This window comes from Mauremys reevesii, linkage group 2 (genome assembly GCF_016161935.1).
Source record: "Mauremys reevesii isolate NIE-2019 linkage group 2, ASM1616193v1, whole genome shotgun sequence".
Taxonomy (NCBI): Eukaryota; Metazoa; Chordata; order Testudines; family Geoemydidae; genus Mauremys; species Mauremys reevesii.
In genome coordinates this window covers 146,959,677-146,977,618 of record NC_052624.1, presented here as the reverse complement: position 1 = coordinate 146,977,618, position 17,942 = coordinate 146,959,677, and the positions used below count along the sequence as shown (strand labels likewise).

The 17,942-nt window shown below is 54.7% G+C and overlaps 1 protein-coding gene across 8 annotated transcripts in view; it reads right to left on the bottom strand.

Moving 5' to 3' along the window:
* Positions 1-847: 847 nt before the first annotated feature.
* GCK (glucokinase) overlaps positions 848-17,942 on the bottom strand; it is a 41,668-nt gene continuing 24,573 nt past the window's right edge. For all 8 annotated transcript variants that reach the window (XM_039527274.1, XM_039527281.1, XM_039527278.1 and 5 more), the window contains exons 5-10: positions 17,792-17,887; positions 17,317-17,416; positions 10,045-10,228; positions 7,161-7,316; positions 5,030-5,263; positions 848-3,984 (exon numbers count right to left, since the gene is read on the bottom strand). In XM_039527274.1, the coding sequence (XP_039383208.1) occupies positions 3,840-3,984; positions 5,030-5,263; positions 7,161-7,316; positions 10,045-10,228; positions 17,317-17,416; positions 17,792-17,887 (915 nt within the window). In that variant the 3' untranslated portion in view covers positions 848-3,839. The remainder of the gene's footprint in view (positions 3,985-5,029; positions 5,264-7,160; positions 7,317-10,044; positions 10,229-17,316; positions 17,417-17,791; positions 17,888-17,942) is intronic.

Here is a 17,942-nt window from a genome sequence, read left to right as displayed (position 1 = left end):
TGTTGAGGTAACATACTTAGACTACCACGGTAACGTATCTGACTGGGTACCGCACGACATTTTGATTACAAAACTAGAACAATGTAAAATTAACGTGGCACACATGACACGGATAAAAAGCCAGCTAACTGAGAGGTCTCGAAACATAATTGTAAATGGGGAATCAGCATCAAACGGGTGTGTTTCTAGTGGGATCGGTTCTTGGCCCTATGCTATTGAACATTTTTATTAATGGCCTGGAAGAAAACAAAATCATCGCTGACGAAGTTTTCAGCGGACACGAAAATTGGGAACATGGTAAATAACGAAGAGGACAAGTCACTGATACAGAGCGATCTGGATCACGTGGAAAGCTGGGCGCAAGCAAACAATATGCATTGTCATATGGCTAAAGGTAAATGTGTGCATCTAGGAACAAAGACCGTAGGCCATATTTACAGGATAGGTGACTGTATCCTGGGAAGCAGAGACCCTGAAAAAGATTTGGGGAGCATGGTGGATAATCAGCAGAACATGAGCGCCCCATGCGATGCTGTGGCCAAAAGAGCTAATACAATCCTGGGCTGCATAAACGGGAATCTCGGGTTGGAGCAGAGCAGTTATTTCAACTCTGTGTTTGGCACTGGTGCGACCACTGCTGGAATCCGGTGCCCAGTTCTGGTGCCCACAACTCAAAAAAGAGGTTGATAAATTGGAGAGGGGCCAGAAAAGAGCCACAAGAATGATTCAAGGATTAGAAAACCTGCCTTATAGCAAGAGACTCAAGGAGCTCCATCTATTTAGCTTAACAAAGGGACGGTGAAGGGGGGACTTGATCACAGTCTGTCAGTACCGACGTGGGGGACAAATATTTAATACTGGGCTCTTCAGTCTAGCAGAGGAAGGTCTAACACGATCCAAATGGCTAAAAGTCGAAGCTAGACAAATTCAGACTGGAAATAAGGTGTAAACTTTTGACACTGAGGGTAATTCACCACTGGAACAATTTACCAAGGGTTGCGGTAGATTCTCCGTAATTAAATTTTCAAACGAAGATGCTAGATTTCTAACAGATCTGCTCTAGGAATGACTGCGGGGCAGGTCTTTGGCCTGTGCTCTACAGGAGGTCAGATCAGAGGATCACAATGGTCCCTTCTGGCCTTCAACACTAAAAGGAACAACAGACATCTAGATGTCTGAAAACATCATGCTTTGTGAAAACCAAACGGCAAGAAAAATATCCTGATTCAGAGTCAGATTTCCTTGCAAACTTTTTCTGCCAACAATTCCAAAGGAAACATTGTTCGTTCGAAATTTTTTGCAGGAAAATTTGGAAATGAAAGCTGGATTCGAATCAGGATTTGGGGGCTTTTTTGACCCTCTCTAATGGGGAGGATAAAGGACGCTCCCGTTCCCCGATCCCAAAATATCATCCTCTTGTTGCTGCCAGGAACAACCAGGCTGCGTAGGAAATACTGATGGCCAGGCAGCTCTGACAGCTTGGGGATGTGACGCAGACAGTGCCAGCAGTACACTGACACAGGGGGAAAGCAAGGGGCTGGGACCTGTCAGGACAGTCCTCTCTAGGGCCAGGAGCTTCAGAAGAGCAAAAGCTCAGAGGGCAACTGCTGGCCTCTTCCAGACCTGGCTTGTGTCCTACAGCTGGCTCCTACATGACCAGTTCTGGCATTAGGAAGCATAGCTCCATGCATATTACCTACCACAGACGGCACTTCCAATACGATGCCCCTCGGAGCCCCGCAGAGGGGTAGATCGTGCTATTCACAAAGGCTGTCTGGACGCTACATGCATCTTCTCTGTTCTTACATTGTGTTTTGATTGAGTGAGGGGGACTTTAGCTCAAGGATACGTGCCCCCCCTCCACACCTCCATGTCTGATGTGGGCAGGGTGCCATCATTAGGGGTGGGTGGGGAATTATTTTAACATCAAATACAGGCTAAAGTCTAATATGCTGTTAGGGTGAATTTCATCGCTACTAAACAGTCACGCCCAGAGCATCAGAATGATTTTATTCTTATGTACAGAAAAAAAAAATGAGTGGAAGCCCTGTATGTCCAGCTGAGGCGTCCTGCAGATGGATTGGGTATACAAGGACGGTACATGCACCCGTGTGGGGTGGGGGATCAGAGATGCGTGAGTCTGTATGGCCTGGCGCGCACATGCATGATGCTTATCTGACGAGGCGCAGTGCGACGCACGTCCCGTGGGACGGTGAGTGGGTGAAAGCATGCACCCGGTGGGCTTTGTGCACAGGGGTGTGCACGCTGCACGGGCACACACAGGCTGTATGTGTGGGGGAGTGGGAATGGCAATGTATCTGGCTCACGAACAGCAGCACTGGTCCCGCTCAGGAGAGGTACAGCCTAATCAACATTAGCCTGAGAGGGCGGGAGGGGTACCTGAAGATTTCAAACGCTTGGCAACAAAGAGACGTACACCGGACCTCAGACCAACACAGACTGTGCAGCCATGGCTGGCTGCTGTGTGTGTGTGTGGGGGGGAGGGGTTCCAGCAGAAAGCCCTCCAGCCTTCCCCTAGCCTCCCCCCAAGAGGAAGTCTGGGCCATGTGGTACAGGGATCACAGATGGCCAACTCACAGCAGGCCATTTGGTCACATATGACTGAGAGAAGGTATCTGCCCCCCATCTGTATCTACTCCCGACAGAAAGGTTCCCCAGAGAGAGCAGTTCTTGCGCTGGGGTTTGCCCTGGTTTCCTGAATTTCTGTTGCCTCTGTGAAACCAGCCTGAGGCCAGCCAAGCAGCACAGGGCAGGATTTACTCCGCGGCAGCCTCCTCCTTGTGAGCAGGAGGTGCACCCCGGGGAGGCCAAGGATTAGGTGTGCTTGGGAGGAGGACGGCAAGCCCCGGAGCTGGACTTCCAGATGGAAAGGGGTGGGCTGGGGAGCGTTCCCGGTTGGGGGCTCTGTCCCAGAGCATCAGGGGCAGGGATACCAGGAGGTCAGTCCGCCGCAAGGAACATCTCTTCATTGGTGTTCGTACCACAGCTGGTGCTATGGGGCCGCCGGCCTTTGGGCACAACCAGAAGAGAGAGGATCTATTGCTATTCCTAAAGGAACCCGGGCTGCACCACGGAGGGGCCGGCCAGAGACGGGGGAAGACCAGAGGCAAAGCTTTTGGCTATGTTCGGCAGCTAGATCTGGAGGGACAGGAAAGGGCGGGAGGGGAAGTGAAACCCCCCCAAGCTGCTCTCCTGCCTGAGATTCCCGCCAGCTCCATCCCAGCCTGGCCTCAGCAGGCCCAGCCACACCAGGGCCGCCGGTTAGCGGAGAGGCCAGTCTCTATCCTGCCTCCGCCTCCTGCCTGGGCTGTAGTCCTATCACCTGCCCTCCCCACAAGCACACGCCAGCCTGCCACCGGTCGCGGGCTCCTGACACGCCCCAGCATCCACACACCTGATTGGCTGAGAGAAACGCAACCCTCGACCGCCGTTTGTGCGGATTGGAAGCCGTTTTGATGTGCCCGTCTCGTTTTAATTCCTGAGCCAATCAGAAGAGAAGGGTCAGAGGACTCCCATTCCACTCCCCCCACCCCAAACCAATCCTAAGAGACCTCCTCGGGAACCTATTTATTGCGTGGGCGAAGAGCCCGGCCTGGCAGCAGCAAAGAGGGCTGAGGAACAGCAAGGGGACACAGTGCAGCTGGCATGGCTAGCGCAGTGGCTAGGACAGGTTGGAGGCAGGTTGGCGGGGTCAGAGACAGCCCCACCCCTTCAATTGTTGTTTCCGCTCCTGGGCGCACGCGCTCTAAAGAACTCTGCATGGAGCCACATCCCAGCCGCGGCTGCTCCTTCCGTGGTCCTTTGGCCAGTGGCCCCGCTCACCGGCCAATCAGGCGGGCCATTTTGCACGCTACCGCCGAGATCAGGGCGGCCCCCCTGCCGCTGCCCTCCTCTGACTGGAGGAAGGTGATGTCGCAGCCGGGTGTCAGCTGTCTGACGGTCACATGGAACTGGTCTTTGAAGCTGGGGAGAGAGGAGGCGGCAGCGGTTAGGCTGAACAGCTCCCACATCTCCCTGCTCTGCCCAACTTCCTGTGGGAGCACCCTCAAGTTACTGAGCCTCCCTGTGCCTCAGTGCGTCCATCTGTACAATGGGCATACACTGCCCAGGAGGGAAGTGAGCAAAAATATGGTGATGGGGGTCATTTAAACAATAGATTCAGGCTCTGATGGTGCCCACAGGGGTGAGGTGCCATTGTGTGGGGTGCTGCCCCATGGAGCGTTCGATCTAAGGCGGTTTAGACCTCCGGGCTGTATCCTGGCGCAGCTCTGCAGTTAGCTACCTAGCCCCCAGAGAAGTGCTGGCTGTGATCGCTTTTCAATTCTAATAACGAGCTCGGAAAGTGCAATGGGAAGTCTTAGTGCAGGTCAGGCCTGAGGGCCAAATTTCTCCCAGAAAGGCAACGAAGAAAAGACAGCTGGTTCTCAGGCTGACCCCTGCCCGGCCTGACCCACTGGCTTGCTGAGGAGTGTCTGACAGCTGATGGAACCCCCCGGCCATGCCCTTTCCAGTCTGTTCCTTTTTCAGATGCTGCTCTTTTAAGATTCTCAGTTTTCCTCCCTTCTCCCCCCCACCCCCCAGGCATCTAGAGGTCCGAGATCTCGTTGGCCCCTCTATTGCCCAGGAAGCTGAGGTACAACCCCACCCCCCACTTGGAGCCCACCAGCACCTGTAAAGCTGGCCAGAGAGCGCCTCATCAGCACGTGATCACTGCCGGGCTGGAAGCCATGGCAGCCCCAGGGCCAGCCCTCAGCACTGCCTCTCACAGCCGTTCATTGCTAAGGCACTAACTAGGCTGCCATTGCCCAGGATAAGGGTGAGCGCTCTCTAGTGGCCCTGCAGAGACAGGCCACCCACATGCTCCTGTCTCATGCAGCTTTCCGTGGAGGTGTGACGGGGCTGGAATAAGGCTGAGAGGCAGCGCTGGGGCTGGGGAGGCAGCTGCTAGTGCCATTTCACCTCCCTGGTCACTTTCAATCGGAACGCTCGCCCCTGCATGCGACCTCACCTGGGGTGGAGCTTGTAGACCGAGCCATCGATGCCCACGGTGATCTTCAGCCTCTCCTCGCCCCTGCTTTCCCGCATGCGGTTGATCACGCCGGCCAGCCCCGCCGAGCACATCTGTGCTGCCCGCGTGGAGACGCTCTCGCACGCCATCCGCACGATGTCACAGTCTGTGAGTGAGGGCAGCAGCTCGAAGGATGTCAGGATGTTGTAGGTCTGTTTCTGGTCATTGGCGTCGCTGGGACAGAGAGCGAAAGCATGTCAGGCTCCATACGCTAGGGAGTGCCGAACACGGGGGGCAGGCCCGGCGCTGCTGGGGCAGCTGGACAGGAGGCTGCTGGGTCAAGCCAGCGGAAGGGTTCAGGCAGCTAGCAGGCTCCTAAGGCCTGGTCGGTAGCTGTATGGAAGTTGGCTTTGGCGACTCAGGAGAGGACACCCGTTTACCCCTCCGGAAAGCATTCTGCTGGTTTGCAGTGCAGTTCCTCACCAGAAGTGGCTGCATTTCAGACTGCTCATACTCCTGGGAAGAGAGCAGCAGGACAGCTCCTTGTAACAGCAACACGTGCAGTTACGTGAGATAGGGTGGAACAAAGAAATGGGATCAGGGCTTGGGCTACACCAGAATTGCCCTTTGGGGGGTTTCTTGTTCCACCCAGCCCCTGAAGCAGATGGTGCTGGCCAACGCCAGGTACAGGAGACTGGGCGAGAGGGCCCTTAGGCTGAGCCAGCCTGGCAGTGCCTATGTTCTTACATGTCTAAAACCTCACTCAGTTCTACTGAGCCTCCTGTAAACCCACTTTACCAATGCCCATGAAACTCCAGCCTCCTTCCCAATCTCCTCCAGGTGCATCCAGCCCTTCCCACCAGATGATGTCTGGTGTGGAAGGTCTGTGAGCAGGAGTCTCTCCCCACCCCTACAAACACAGCCCATGCTTCCGGGAGCCCGCATGGCTCCATGTTGGTAAGACCCACAGGAATTATTTGAGGTCTGGAAAACCTGCCTCACAGTGCGAGACTTATGACGCTTCCGCTGTTAGGTTTAGCCCAGAGAAGGCTAAGAGGTGACTTGGTCACCACCTGCTAGAAGATCTCTGATTGTAGATGGCTCTTTAATCTTGCTGTAAACAGCAGAAGGAGATCCAACGGTGGGAAGCGGAAGCTAGGCAAATTCAGATTAAAACTAAGGTGCATTTGTTTAGGGTAATTAACCACTGGAAGAATTTACCGCGGGGCGTGGTGGGTTCTCCATTGCTTGGAGTCTTTCAATCTTTCTCAGAGACCCGCTGTAGCTCAGCCAGGAGTTCTGGGATAGATTCAGGAATCTCTGGTTGAGGTTCTCTGGCCTGGGTTACGCCGGAGATCAGACTAGATGATCAGAAATCCCTTGGGCCGTAGACTACCAGGCCTAACTTGGTGCATTTTAGAGGCTTAGCCTTAAAGTTGCTCTAAGTCCCGTGATCTTAGAGCTGCAAAGGGAGGATAGTTGGGTCAGGCCCGAGAAGCTGGGCTCAAGAAGCCAGGTGCAGAGCAAACCAGCCACTAATAGTGTGCAATGAAAAGTGAGCTAGGCCCTGTTTGAAGTGACACTGCCACAGCTGTGTGGGGGTTGTGGGCACCCTTATTAAAGAGCATTCACTGACTGGAGCCCTTCCTCTGGCTCCTGCAATATGGGGTGGATTCCTCATTCCAAGTACTAACAATCCCCAGCAAGATTTTCAGCCAAAGAAGGGCAGTGTCGTTATAGATGGTGAAACTGAGGCACAGAGCAGGCAAGTGACTTGCCCAAAGGCGCCCAGCAGAGCCGGGGATAGAACTCAAGTCTCCTGAGCCCCAGTGTAATGCTCTAGCCAGTGCACTGCAAGGGTGCCTGCCGTGGGTGTGTGTGAGTCCCTGTCGGGGGAGGCTGATGTACACCCCTTCCACATGAGCTCGGAGCCCAGTGGGAAACGGTTGTTGTTCTCTCTAGTTATACATATTGCAGATCGGTGGCCGCTGGGGATCCCGGAGTCCAGCTGTGCTCTGGGGCTGTAGGATGGGATTACAGCCGGCAGGAGAGCTCCCTCGTAGGGTTGTATTGGGAGCCCCTGAGTTGCAGTGGGTGGGGCTGGCTGCGCATTGGGGAGGCCACAACGTACCTTTCGATCTGCGAGATGAAGCGGGTTTCGAAGCTGCCTCTGGTTTTCAGTTTCTCGGACGCTTCCCCGTGGAAGAGCAGATTTTCATTGACCAGTTTTAGCAGCACCAGCCGTACGATCTCTCCCATGTACTTGCCTCCGATCATCTTCTCGTAGCTGGGCGAGGACAGAAGAGCACCACCGGTCAGGGCCGCGAGGACACAGACCCTCTGCCCGCTCGCGGTCGGACCCTGCTCTCCTGCAACGAGGGGCATCCAAGGCCTAGAGACCTGTCTCGACACAACCCCGGCTGAGTAACGCTGGCGCTGGCTTGCCCCTTCCTCCTGAGACAGCTGCAGGCTCAGGGACGCTACCACAGTGCCAGCCCAAGGGGGGCAGAGGTCCTGCCCGGCTTCTCCTCCCCTTGCGTTCTGCCAAAGGGACGTCTCCCTACTCCCAGCCTCCATGGGGACAGGCCTTGTGCAGACGTTCAGGCAGGAGGGGAACGCCTTGGCTTGCAGTGAGCAGAGCCAAAGCCACGTAGCCTTCAAAAATACCCCTAGGCTCCAATGCAAGACTGCAGAGTTCCTGGCGTGGCCGATTGGCTCAGGGAACCCTGCCAGAGCCAGTGCAGGAGGGCGATTCAAACCTGGAGGCCAGGGGCTTGCTCCCCTAACTGCTGCCCCGCAGGCAGGGCCGTCCCAGGCGTGTGCAGCCGGCCTCGGCAGGATGCAGCTCTCGCTCCGGCAGTGCAGACATGAGCAATTCCTGCTGCCTGCAGCACCCAGCGAATGCAACGGCCGGTTCTGGGGCCTGCAGGAGGGGGCAGTTATGGGCAGACCGTGCAGAGGGAACTGGAACCAGATGTCAACCACCTGGGCCCAGCGGAGAACCTGGGCCAGGGTTTCCATCACCCCACTCAGTAGTGCGATAGGTGAAGGAGAACAGGACAGTTACGTACCAAATACACTGACTGGCCCAAATCCTCCGCTGGGCTAGAGCCTCACCCAATGCCCTGGAGCAGGGAGAAGATGGCTTTGCGCCCCCATGATCCGTGGCTCTGCTGGGGGCCCAGCTCACCCCCCATCTCAACTCAGAGCCACCTCGGGACTGCTCTAAATTGTGCCAGCTTGTAACGGGCCCTGAGACACCATTACACCGCAGGGGAGCCCTGGAGTGTAGCATCCTCCAGTCACACCCTCCTCCCTCCATCGCACTGCTACAGACTAGGGACCGAATGGCTAGGCAGCAGTTCTGCAGAAAAGGACCTAGAGGTTACAGTGAAGCTGGATATGAGTCGACAGTGTGCCCTTGTTGCCAAGAAGGCTAACGGCATTTTGGGCTGTATAAGTAGGAGCACTGCCAGCAGATCGAGGGACGTGATCGTTCCCCTCTATTTGACATCGGTGAGGCCTTATCTGGAGTACTGTGTCCAGTTTTGGGCCCCACACTACAAGAAGGATGTGGAGAAATTGGAAAGAGTCCAGCGGAGGGCAACAAAAATGATTAGGGGACTGGAGCACATGACTTACAAGGAGAGGCTGAGGGAAGTGGGATTGTTTAGTCTGGAGAAGAGAAGAATGAGGGGGGATTTGATAGCTGCTTTCAGCTACCTGAAGGGGGGTTCCAAAGAGGATGGATCTAGACTGTTCTCAGTGGAGCCAGATGACAGAACAAGGAGCAATGGTCTCAAGTTGCAATGGGGAAGGTTTAGGTTGGATATTAGGAAAAACTTTTTCACTAGGAAGGTGGTGAAGCACTGGAATGTGTTCCCTAGGGAGGTGGTGGAATCTCCTTCCTTAGAGGTTTTTAAGGTCAGGCTTGACAAAGTCCTGGCTGGGATGGTTTTGTTGGGGATTAGTCCTGCTTTGAGCAGGAGTTTGGACTAGATACCTCCTGAGGTCCCTTCCAACCCTGATATTCCATGATTCTACGATTCTACCCGCTGAGCTCAGGGGACCAAACGAGGGGGCACAGAGCCAGCGATTCATCCTCCGCAAATGTTTTTATGACCCCTTTGCCTCATAGCATGGACCAGGATCGGGCCCACTCTGATCCTGCAGCTAAGGAGGTGCTTAACTCAAATGGCTATGCCATTGATCGCTTATTCGGATGGCCACGCCCCTCGGGCAACAGCTGTCGGCTACTTCCCCAGCCCTGGTTCTGCCCTGGTACTTTTATTTCAGGCCTTGGTAGGTTTTGTGTTCTTCATCCCTTAACGCCAAGTGGCGGATGCCCTCTCCCACCACAGGCAAGGCACTGTAGAGCCGAAGGGAGGGAAGAGAAAGGAAGAGCCCTTGGGGGTCTCCTCTGTCTGTTCAAGGTTAGTGGGACGCTGGGCTGGGGACAGCGTGAGAGAGCGAAGGGGAAAGGAAAGGAGAGAAGTGAGGAAAAGCACAAAGGAGAAACGTGTATTTGTCAGGGTGTCGGGGTGTGTGTCGATTGCTCTGTGTATTGGTGTGTGGATGCGGGAGTGTGTTTGTGGGCATCCAGGAGTGTGAGCGTAGATTGCTCTGGGTGTGTTTGTGTATTGGTGTGTGGATGCGGGAGTGTGTTTGTGGGCATCCGGGGGTGTGAGCGTAGATTGCTCTGGGTGTGTTTGTGTATTGGTGTGTGGCAGCACCCGTACTGGGACCTCTGAGAGAGAGCCATTCGGGGAGAGCCCCGCAGAGCCACTTCCCGGCCCCCAGGCTCACACTGTCGCGAAGGGCCGACTTGCCTGCCAGGGAATGTAAAGCTGCACTCTCAGAACCAGAGCTGCGCAAATCCCGTTGGAGATGAACTGCCCCCACCCTCAGCTGAATTAGGAGCCGCGGCCGGCAGAGTCCGGCTCTGCGGCCTGGGCGACAGCAGGGAGGAAGTGAGGCCCAGGGAAAGCAATTGTTTTATCTGTCGTGTCCCTTACAGCTGGTGCCCGGGGTTAAGTGAGGTCTCGTCCACCACCCGATCGTACTCCAGGAGGAACTCGTCCAGCTCCCCCGAGGCCCCGAAGGCTCCCCACTCGGTGTTCACGCACATCCGGCCCTCGTCCCCCTCCACCAGCTCCACGTTCTCCATCTCCTCCATGTAGCAGGCGTTGCAGCCGGTACCTGGCAGGGGACACCAAGCTGGGGATGAGTCTTGACGGCGAGTCCCAGGCAAAGTGCCCTGTGACAGCTGGGGACGTGGGCCCTGCGCTTGACCCACTGCACGAGCAGCCAGCTGACTTTGAGTCTGCGCGGGCATCTAGTTTACAAGGAGCAGACGCACGGGCTTAACCCAGGCAGTAGCCTACGTGTGCCCACGATACAACCTCATGCCCCGTCCTCATAGCCTGTTTCCTAGCGTTTAAAGCCAGAAGGGACCATTAGTCTGAGCTCTTGCATGGCACAGGATTTCACCCAATACCCATAGCTGAGCCCGATGACGCCAGTTAGGCTAAAGGGTTTCAGGAGGCCAAAGTATTGCAGCCACAGGCGGAGAGCAGGAGAGACCGAGGCCCCACCGATGGCCGGGGCAGGGAATGGATTAGGGGGGACATGCCCAGATGATGCCAGCAGCCCAGCCACGCCCCACGCTGCGGAAGAAGGTGAAAGCCCTCCAAGGTCCATACTCCTCCTTTTACCCATTGTCAGCGACCCAGCTCTGCAAAAGTCTGACCGATGCAGAGCTCTCGAAGGCCTGGGTCAGATACACAGCCGGGGGCGATCAGTCGATCTCTGCCAGCTGAGGATCTGCACCACTGGTCAGTTAGCTATTGCTCCTTGAGGGATCACGTTGCCACCTTTTTCTCCTGGAGCAACCGGGATCTGGGGCGTCTCTGGTATTATTACTCGTGTGACCATAGCGCCTACGAGCCCCCGGCAAGGACCAGGCTTCCCTGGTGCGAGGTGCTGTGCACAAACACAACAGAAGACTGTCCCTGCCCTGAGAGAGAACAACTGGGTACAGGCAGACGGGGGAGCACAAGGAGACAACGGGACAGAATTGAACAGCAGGGTTCTCAGCACAGCCACTGCCTGGCCGGTACGTTTTTTGCAGGTGTCCCGGCAAAGGAGAGTTTTAAGGAGCGGTTTGAAGGGGGATCATGAGGTAGCTTTGGAGATGTTTATGGGAGGAGGGGAGCGTGAGGGACAGCAGGGGAGGAAACACGCAGAGGCTTGTTTGCAAATTTAACAAGCGGGTGAGAGAGGCTGGGACCATGGAAGTCAATAGCTCAGTGGTGACCCAGAGAAGCAGGGTGGGAAGGGCCTTGAAAGTGAATGTCAAGGGATCATGGTGATTTTCTTTTCCTCTGTCTCTGCTCTCTGTAATGGTGGCCCTGCAGGGCTGAGCGGTTATTGGTGTGTCCCCTGGAAGCCAGGCCCTCGAGCTGAGCAGTCTGTTCGTCCTTGTGCACTTCTTCTGGTTGCATTGGTAAGTGATGAACATGGAGCTGCCCTGTCATAATTTAATATTCCCTGTAGCTGTTGCCACCCTCATCTCAAAACTTAGGAGCCAGGCCTAAAAAAATCATGAGATTGGCTTAGAAATCACGAGATCTTTAAAAATAGTATGTTTGGGTTCATTTTCTTTGTCTTCTTGTTTATGAGCCTTTAGAGTTCACTTGTGTCGCGCTTTTATGCTTTTCTCTGCAACCATGAAAGCTAAAAACGTACTTAAAAAAAAAACAAAAAAAGCACAGATTCTCATACTAATCACGTGACTCCAAGAGCTGGGGCCTTAAGAAAAAAACATCAAGGACCACAAGACATGCGATACAATAACGAGAGCTGGCCACTCTGCTCCTTGGGATAATGATTTCTGTCAGAATATTTTGGATTTAAGTGCTTCTTAATTAAATTAGGGATCTGTCAGGCAGAAGAAAGAAGACGCCTCAAGTTGGTCACCTGTCAGTTGACTTAAGAGTTATTAAGGGACAGTGACAGAATTCTGAGCTGCTGAGTCAACCAAACTGGTTTGACCAACAATCGAAAAAGCCTACCAGTGCTTGAGAGAGACAAGGTGGGTGAGACAGTATCTTTCATTGGACCAACTTCTGTTGGTCCTGACCTTTTCACCTTGCAGGGAGACTTGTTTGAAAGGGGACATTATTACAGGCTTCTTGCCCTTCTTCTCCATGTCTCATGTGGGGCAGGGGGGGCAGTGGCTACCGCAGGCTCCTGCAGCCCCAGCCCCCCTGGGGCATCCTCAGGGTCAGCCAGGCGCCCCAGGCCTGCAGTGGGAGGGCTCCCCGCACTGAGCTGCTATGGCTGGGCAATGCCCCCGCCAGCTGTACTCCCTCCAACGGGCACCGCAGCAGATTCAAGCCTCCTGCAGTACAAAGAACGCTGGCAGCAGGGAACCCGCCAGTCTCACACAGGCACTGGGTGGGTCTGGAGGATGGCAGATGAGCTAGCCACGCATATAGATTTTTTTCTCTGCGGCTTTCTTCCCTTAGCCAACAAACAGCCTTTGCTTTGAGGAGGCTGTTGGTCCTGGTATCACAGGTCACAGGCTCCTGTAGGGAAGAAATGCAGATGTCCAGTTGGACCTGCAGGGTCAATCAGGATGCAATTATTTGCAGGTCTAATCTGATTAGTTAACATTGTCATCCCTACACTACCCACTGGGGTCTTCCCGAAGCACAGGCCCCCTAGCGCTAAGGGAGAATCTCTTCACTAGGACTCAGGGCAAGAGGTGGGCAAACGGCACACACAGAAAGCACATCTGGCTCGGGTTTATGATGGCACCTTTTTCACCCTTTAGTGTTCACATCCCACAAACTTTCAAGTAACTGAGTTTCGTTGGCACAAATGTTTGAGCTCAGCGTGGCCCTGGCCTCTCCGTGCTCAGCTCCTCGTCTGCACGATGGGGATTACAGTACCTCCTAGTGGCAGGGGGCTGCCGTGAGGAGATATACATTAAAGATTGCGAGGTGCTCACATACCACAGGCCAGATGCATAGCTGCGGGCCAGATAAGCACGTTAGACAGAAAGCTGCTCGCATGAATATTCTTGGAAACCAAGTGTTAAACTCAAGCACACAAATCATCATCTTCAAAGTGCCTGCGCCCTCCTCTAACCAAGGAGTGGAAACCATCCTGCGTACGTTACCTGATCTATCACAACTAAGCAACACCGCTTGAATTTAAATATCTCGGATGAGGGTGAACTCATTGACTAAATGATCACAAAAAGATCCGTACCCAACACATTCTGCTGGCAAATGAACTCGGAAAGCTGCAGTCAGTTGGCAAGATCTCCAGCAGAAAGAGGCGACGTTTGTCAAATAAGTTCTTGGGTACAGATGATTCACTCGGTTCTACTTGTGAGACATATTTGAGCTAGTCTGACAAGCCAGCCACTAGAGGGCGTAGCTACCACTTACCGCTACTCCAGATTACCATACCAGTGCTGACCACTGAGGAAAAGAAACGATAGAAACCGAATCCTTGTCCACATGAGAAAATACTGCCTACAGGTCTATAAGCAAGTCCCCCACTAGTCACAGGTAAGAATGCAGGAAATCCCACCTGGAGGCAATGACCTGGCAGCACCGGCCAATCCATATTGATCCCTGTATCTGGCACTGGTGCGACCGCTACTGGAATACAGTGTACAATTTTGGTGCACACAATTCAAGGAGGATGTTGCTAAATTGGAGAGGGGTCAAAGAAGAATCAAGAGAATGATTAAAGGATTGGAAAACCTGCCTTCCAGTGAGAGATGCAAAAAGCTCCATCTATTTAGCTTAACAAAGAGAGGGTCAAGGGGTGACTTGATCCCAGTCCGTCAGTGCCTACACGGGGAACAAGTATTTAATACTGGGCTCTTCAATCTAGCAGAGGAAGGTCTAACACCACCCAATGGCTGAGAGTGGAAGCTAATCAAATTCAGACTGGAAATAAGGTTCAAATCAGCGAGGGTCGTTAACCGTCAGAACAGTTTCCCAAGGGTTGTGGTGGATTCTCCATTGCTTGGATGTTTCTGTAAAAGATCCGTCCTAGTTCAAACAGGAATTATTCTGGGAAGTCCCATGGCCTGTGGTCTACAGGAGGTCAGACTAGCTGATCACAGGGGTCCATTCTGGCTTTGGAATCTATAAATCCACGGCCCACTCTGGTGAAGCCAGCAGTGATAATACCCTGTTGGGGGAGCCCTCGGCCCTCACCTACTGGGGAGATCTGCGACTGTTTGGAAGGAGCACTGTGTGTTAAATTCACCCGGCTGGCAGCTCCCACTCAGAGATGAGCTCATCGCTATTCTTAGCGTGATTAAAAAACAGGCCAGTGCCGAGTGAGTGTTGTTTACCCAGGGTGAGCGGAAGAGCCAGCCATGCGAAAGGCCCAGATGGAGCTGTTGCTGACCACACTGAGCGGCTCCTGCGCCCCATGGGGGAGGCGGCCTTGCTTCTCCACCTGCCCCAGCTGAGGGTGCCATGTCAGAGCTCCCTCCCCAGCAGCTGCAGGAGGGGCCCCGGGCTGCTACCATTCCAGGAGGCTGCAGCCTGCCCATGCACAGGGTATCCCAGCGTTTCTAACAGCGTCCTGCTGTCACTGTGCTCGGCTCAGCTTCGGCGTCTCTCTGACGCCAGGCGCGCTGCGGCGTCCCCGGGCGGGCAGGTGGCCCGGTGTCACTGCCTGCTCTCCAGGAGTAGGAATCAGCCCTGCTGTGCTGCCAGCTGGGTCCGCTCAGCGAGGATCTCATGGTGAACGCAATGGGCCTGACTCTCTAATCGCTTGCACCAATGGTGCTCCATGGGACCACTCCTGATGAACGTGGGGTGAGCGAGAGCTGAATCGGGCTCCTGGGTCCCTCAAGGTGTCAGCCAGCTGCCTGCTGGGGTCAGGACAGGATTCCCCCCCAGTGCATTACAGGATGGCCATGGCTGGAGATGGGACACGAATAGTCTCTCCCCTGGTGTCGCTGGCTGGTTGTTGTTCCCATGCCCAGGGGCTCTGGGGTTGGGAAGGAATTTTCCCCCTGGTCAGATTGGCAGTATTCTCGGGGTGTGGGAGGGGGTTGCCTTCCTCCGCAGCATGGGGTGCGGGTCCCTCGCCAGAATCATCTGGGGGCATCTCTCAGCCATTTCCATTGCAGGGCACGGGTGCACCCTGGTAACTCCTAATCTCAGCCTGTGGCACACCACAGTCTAGTGTCCTCTGGGCTGTGACACCTGGGTTGTTGGGTTAGTGTGCAGGTGCTGGCTGGCTTGGGTGGCCTGTGATATACAGCCGGTCGGACTGGTGGTCCCTTCTGGCCTAAAACTCTATAACAGCGAGTCCACCCATATGCTTTGGGCCCCGCCCAGAACTTTGGGCCCACCTCCAAGCCTTTCTCCTGTCAGATCCCTTATGTCCTCTCATTCCTGAGTCCTTCCAAGGGAGCTCTGCCTCCTGCTTCATCTGGCGGCTCTCCACTCATAGAGCCCACCTCGCACAGAGGGCCTGGGCTGTGAGTGACTCCCTCAGCTCTGCTCTGTCCTCCTCATGGGAACCAGCAGCCGGCGGTGACTCTCAAGGGGATGCTAACTGCTCTTGGTAGGTCAGGTTATCAGCTCACGGGAGATGGAAGAGGTTATGTCCACACACGGTATCGAGTCTCAGTGTCCCAGACGTGCCCCTAGATAACTGATTACTAAATGAACAGCGATCTCAAATCGAACAGGCACAGTCAGTAGAACGGTCGTTCCCCATCCTAGATCACAATTTGCAACCCCTTGGGCTCCCATCACTGATTCCAGATGCGGAAGTGCAGGAGCTCACTGCGATCTCCCTGTTTGAGCACAGCGCTTTCTTGCCACGGTATCCCCAGAGCAGTGGGGCGGCGAGGAGCAAAGACTGTCTCCAAGGAAGCTAAGCATGATGACGGAGATCTTTATTTAGCCAGTCCTCTAGGGACTTTGCTGTCGCTATCGATTTTACGGGAAAGATATTATGGTGATGGGTGGAAGTATTCAACCCTAAGATAGATAAATAGATCTAAACCTACTGGAGAATAGACAAGTGCCAGTAGGGGAGCAGCTTCCGCAGAACACATGAGCAGGGACTTTATTTCCCACACGATCTCCGTTACACAAACCTACGTCAATTCCAGGCTTAGCAATTCAGCTGGAAGAAATGCAAATGGAGCAGTAACGTGACTCTGGTTGATGCACAAACCCACGGTTCAGCCCAACAATCAGTAACAACTGGAAGTCAGCAAGAGCGCTCACTCCTCCCCCTGACAGAGCCACCATCACAGAGAGCGGAAACAGACGGTCAGAGAAATCAGCAGGGTTACTTGAAATACCAGAGACACCCCAGGTACCAGCTGATCCCGGAGAAAAAGACAACTGGATCCCGCGAGGAACAAATCACGGGAGGAGGGAACGTGCATCGGCATCAGCAGAATCATTGCGGACCCCAGGGTTACTGAGACCACCATAGAACCGTTACATCACCCCAGCTGCAGCATCTAGAGGGAGCCTGACGCCTGACTGACATGGTAACACCGTTAGCCTCCAGGGAGGCTCAACAGTAGTTGTGTCCAGAGAAATCCAGCTGGAGAGCCATGCCTTTGAGGATGCCCCCTGCCACACAGATGACATCAGAGCAGCTCAGTGGTGGGGCTCTCCTCCAACCCACCTGCCTCCTGAGTGTTGCTAAAGATGACACACGGCACGGCCTAACCCCAAATCAACTGAATAGGTCTGGGGCCTCCCGCCCACTCCCACAGTATGAGCTGGACCGAGGACTACTCTGCTTCCTCGTGCTGCCAACAGGACTGGAATGAGCCCTGAGAACGGACCGGCAGGAATTCCACCGGGACAATCCATGTCAGCGAGCCCGGGGTGTCTGTGGGCAGGTGGGGAATGCCCGTGTTGGCAGGAGCTGTGCCCAGCAGGGCCGGCTTTAAGCCGATTCCCCTGATTCCCCGGAATCGGGCCCCACGCCCGCGCTTAAGAAGGCCCCGCGTCTTATGAGTCTTTTTAATTATTTTTTTTTTACTCACCCGGCAGCAGGAGGGTTCGCTCCAGAGCTTCGGCGGCATTTCAGCGGCGGGGGCTCCTTTGGTGTCACAGAAGACCCGGAGTGGACACCCCGCTGCTGAAGTGCCGCCGAAGCCCCGGTCCGCCACCAGGTATTCAAATTGGGCCCCGCCCTTCATAAAGCCAGCTCTGGTGCTCAGTGCACTCTGGGATGAGGGGAAACACCCAGGTGGGCAGGTAACTTACCCACTATCATGCCAACCTCGCACCGGTGATCTTCATAGTAACAGGAAATCATTGTAGCCACCGTGTCATTGACCATGGCGACCACGTCCATCTCGAAATCCTGCGGAGGAGCATACAAAAGAGAGGTCACGATCCCCCAGGCGTCCCAGAGAAGAGCCCATGCAAACGGAAGCATGCACCTGGGTACAGAACATTTCCAGGGCAGGGCCCTGATGCTAGTAAGAGGCATGTGGCGTGCCCAGTCCACTAATCCGGACTGGGCAAGCCAAGAACGTTCCTGCAGAGCGAGGATCTCTCCAGCCCACCTTCCCGCTGAGGATGTCCTTGAGGCTGAAGGAGCCGGAGGATTGCAACGCGCCCCCAGTGGAGCTGGTGAGTCCGGAGAGGCCCCAGTCTTGCCCCACGAGGGCGCATCTGTGAGGAGACGCTGGGGAACTAGCCAGCGTGAACAGCACAAACCATGTTTTCAGCTCACCCCTCGGCGCTTGATAGCATCCCGCAAAAGCCCCACGATGTTGTTCCCTTCAGCGCCTGATGCTTTGAAACCCTTCGTCCAGTTCAGAAGGATCCCCTGCGGGACAAGGGGACAAAGGGCTTAGATCAAAGTGCTACAAAGAGAGAAAGCA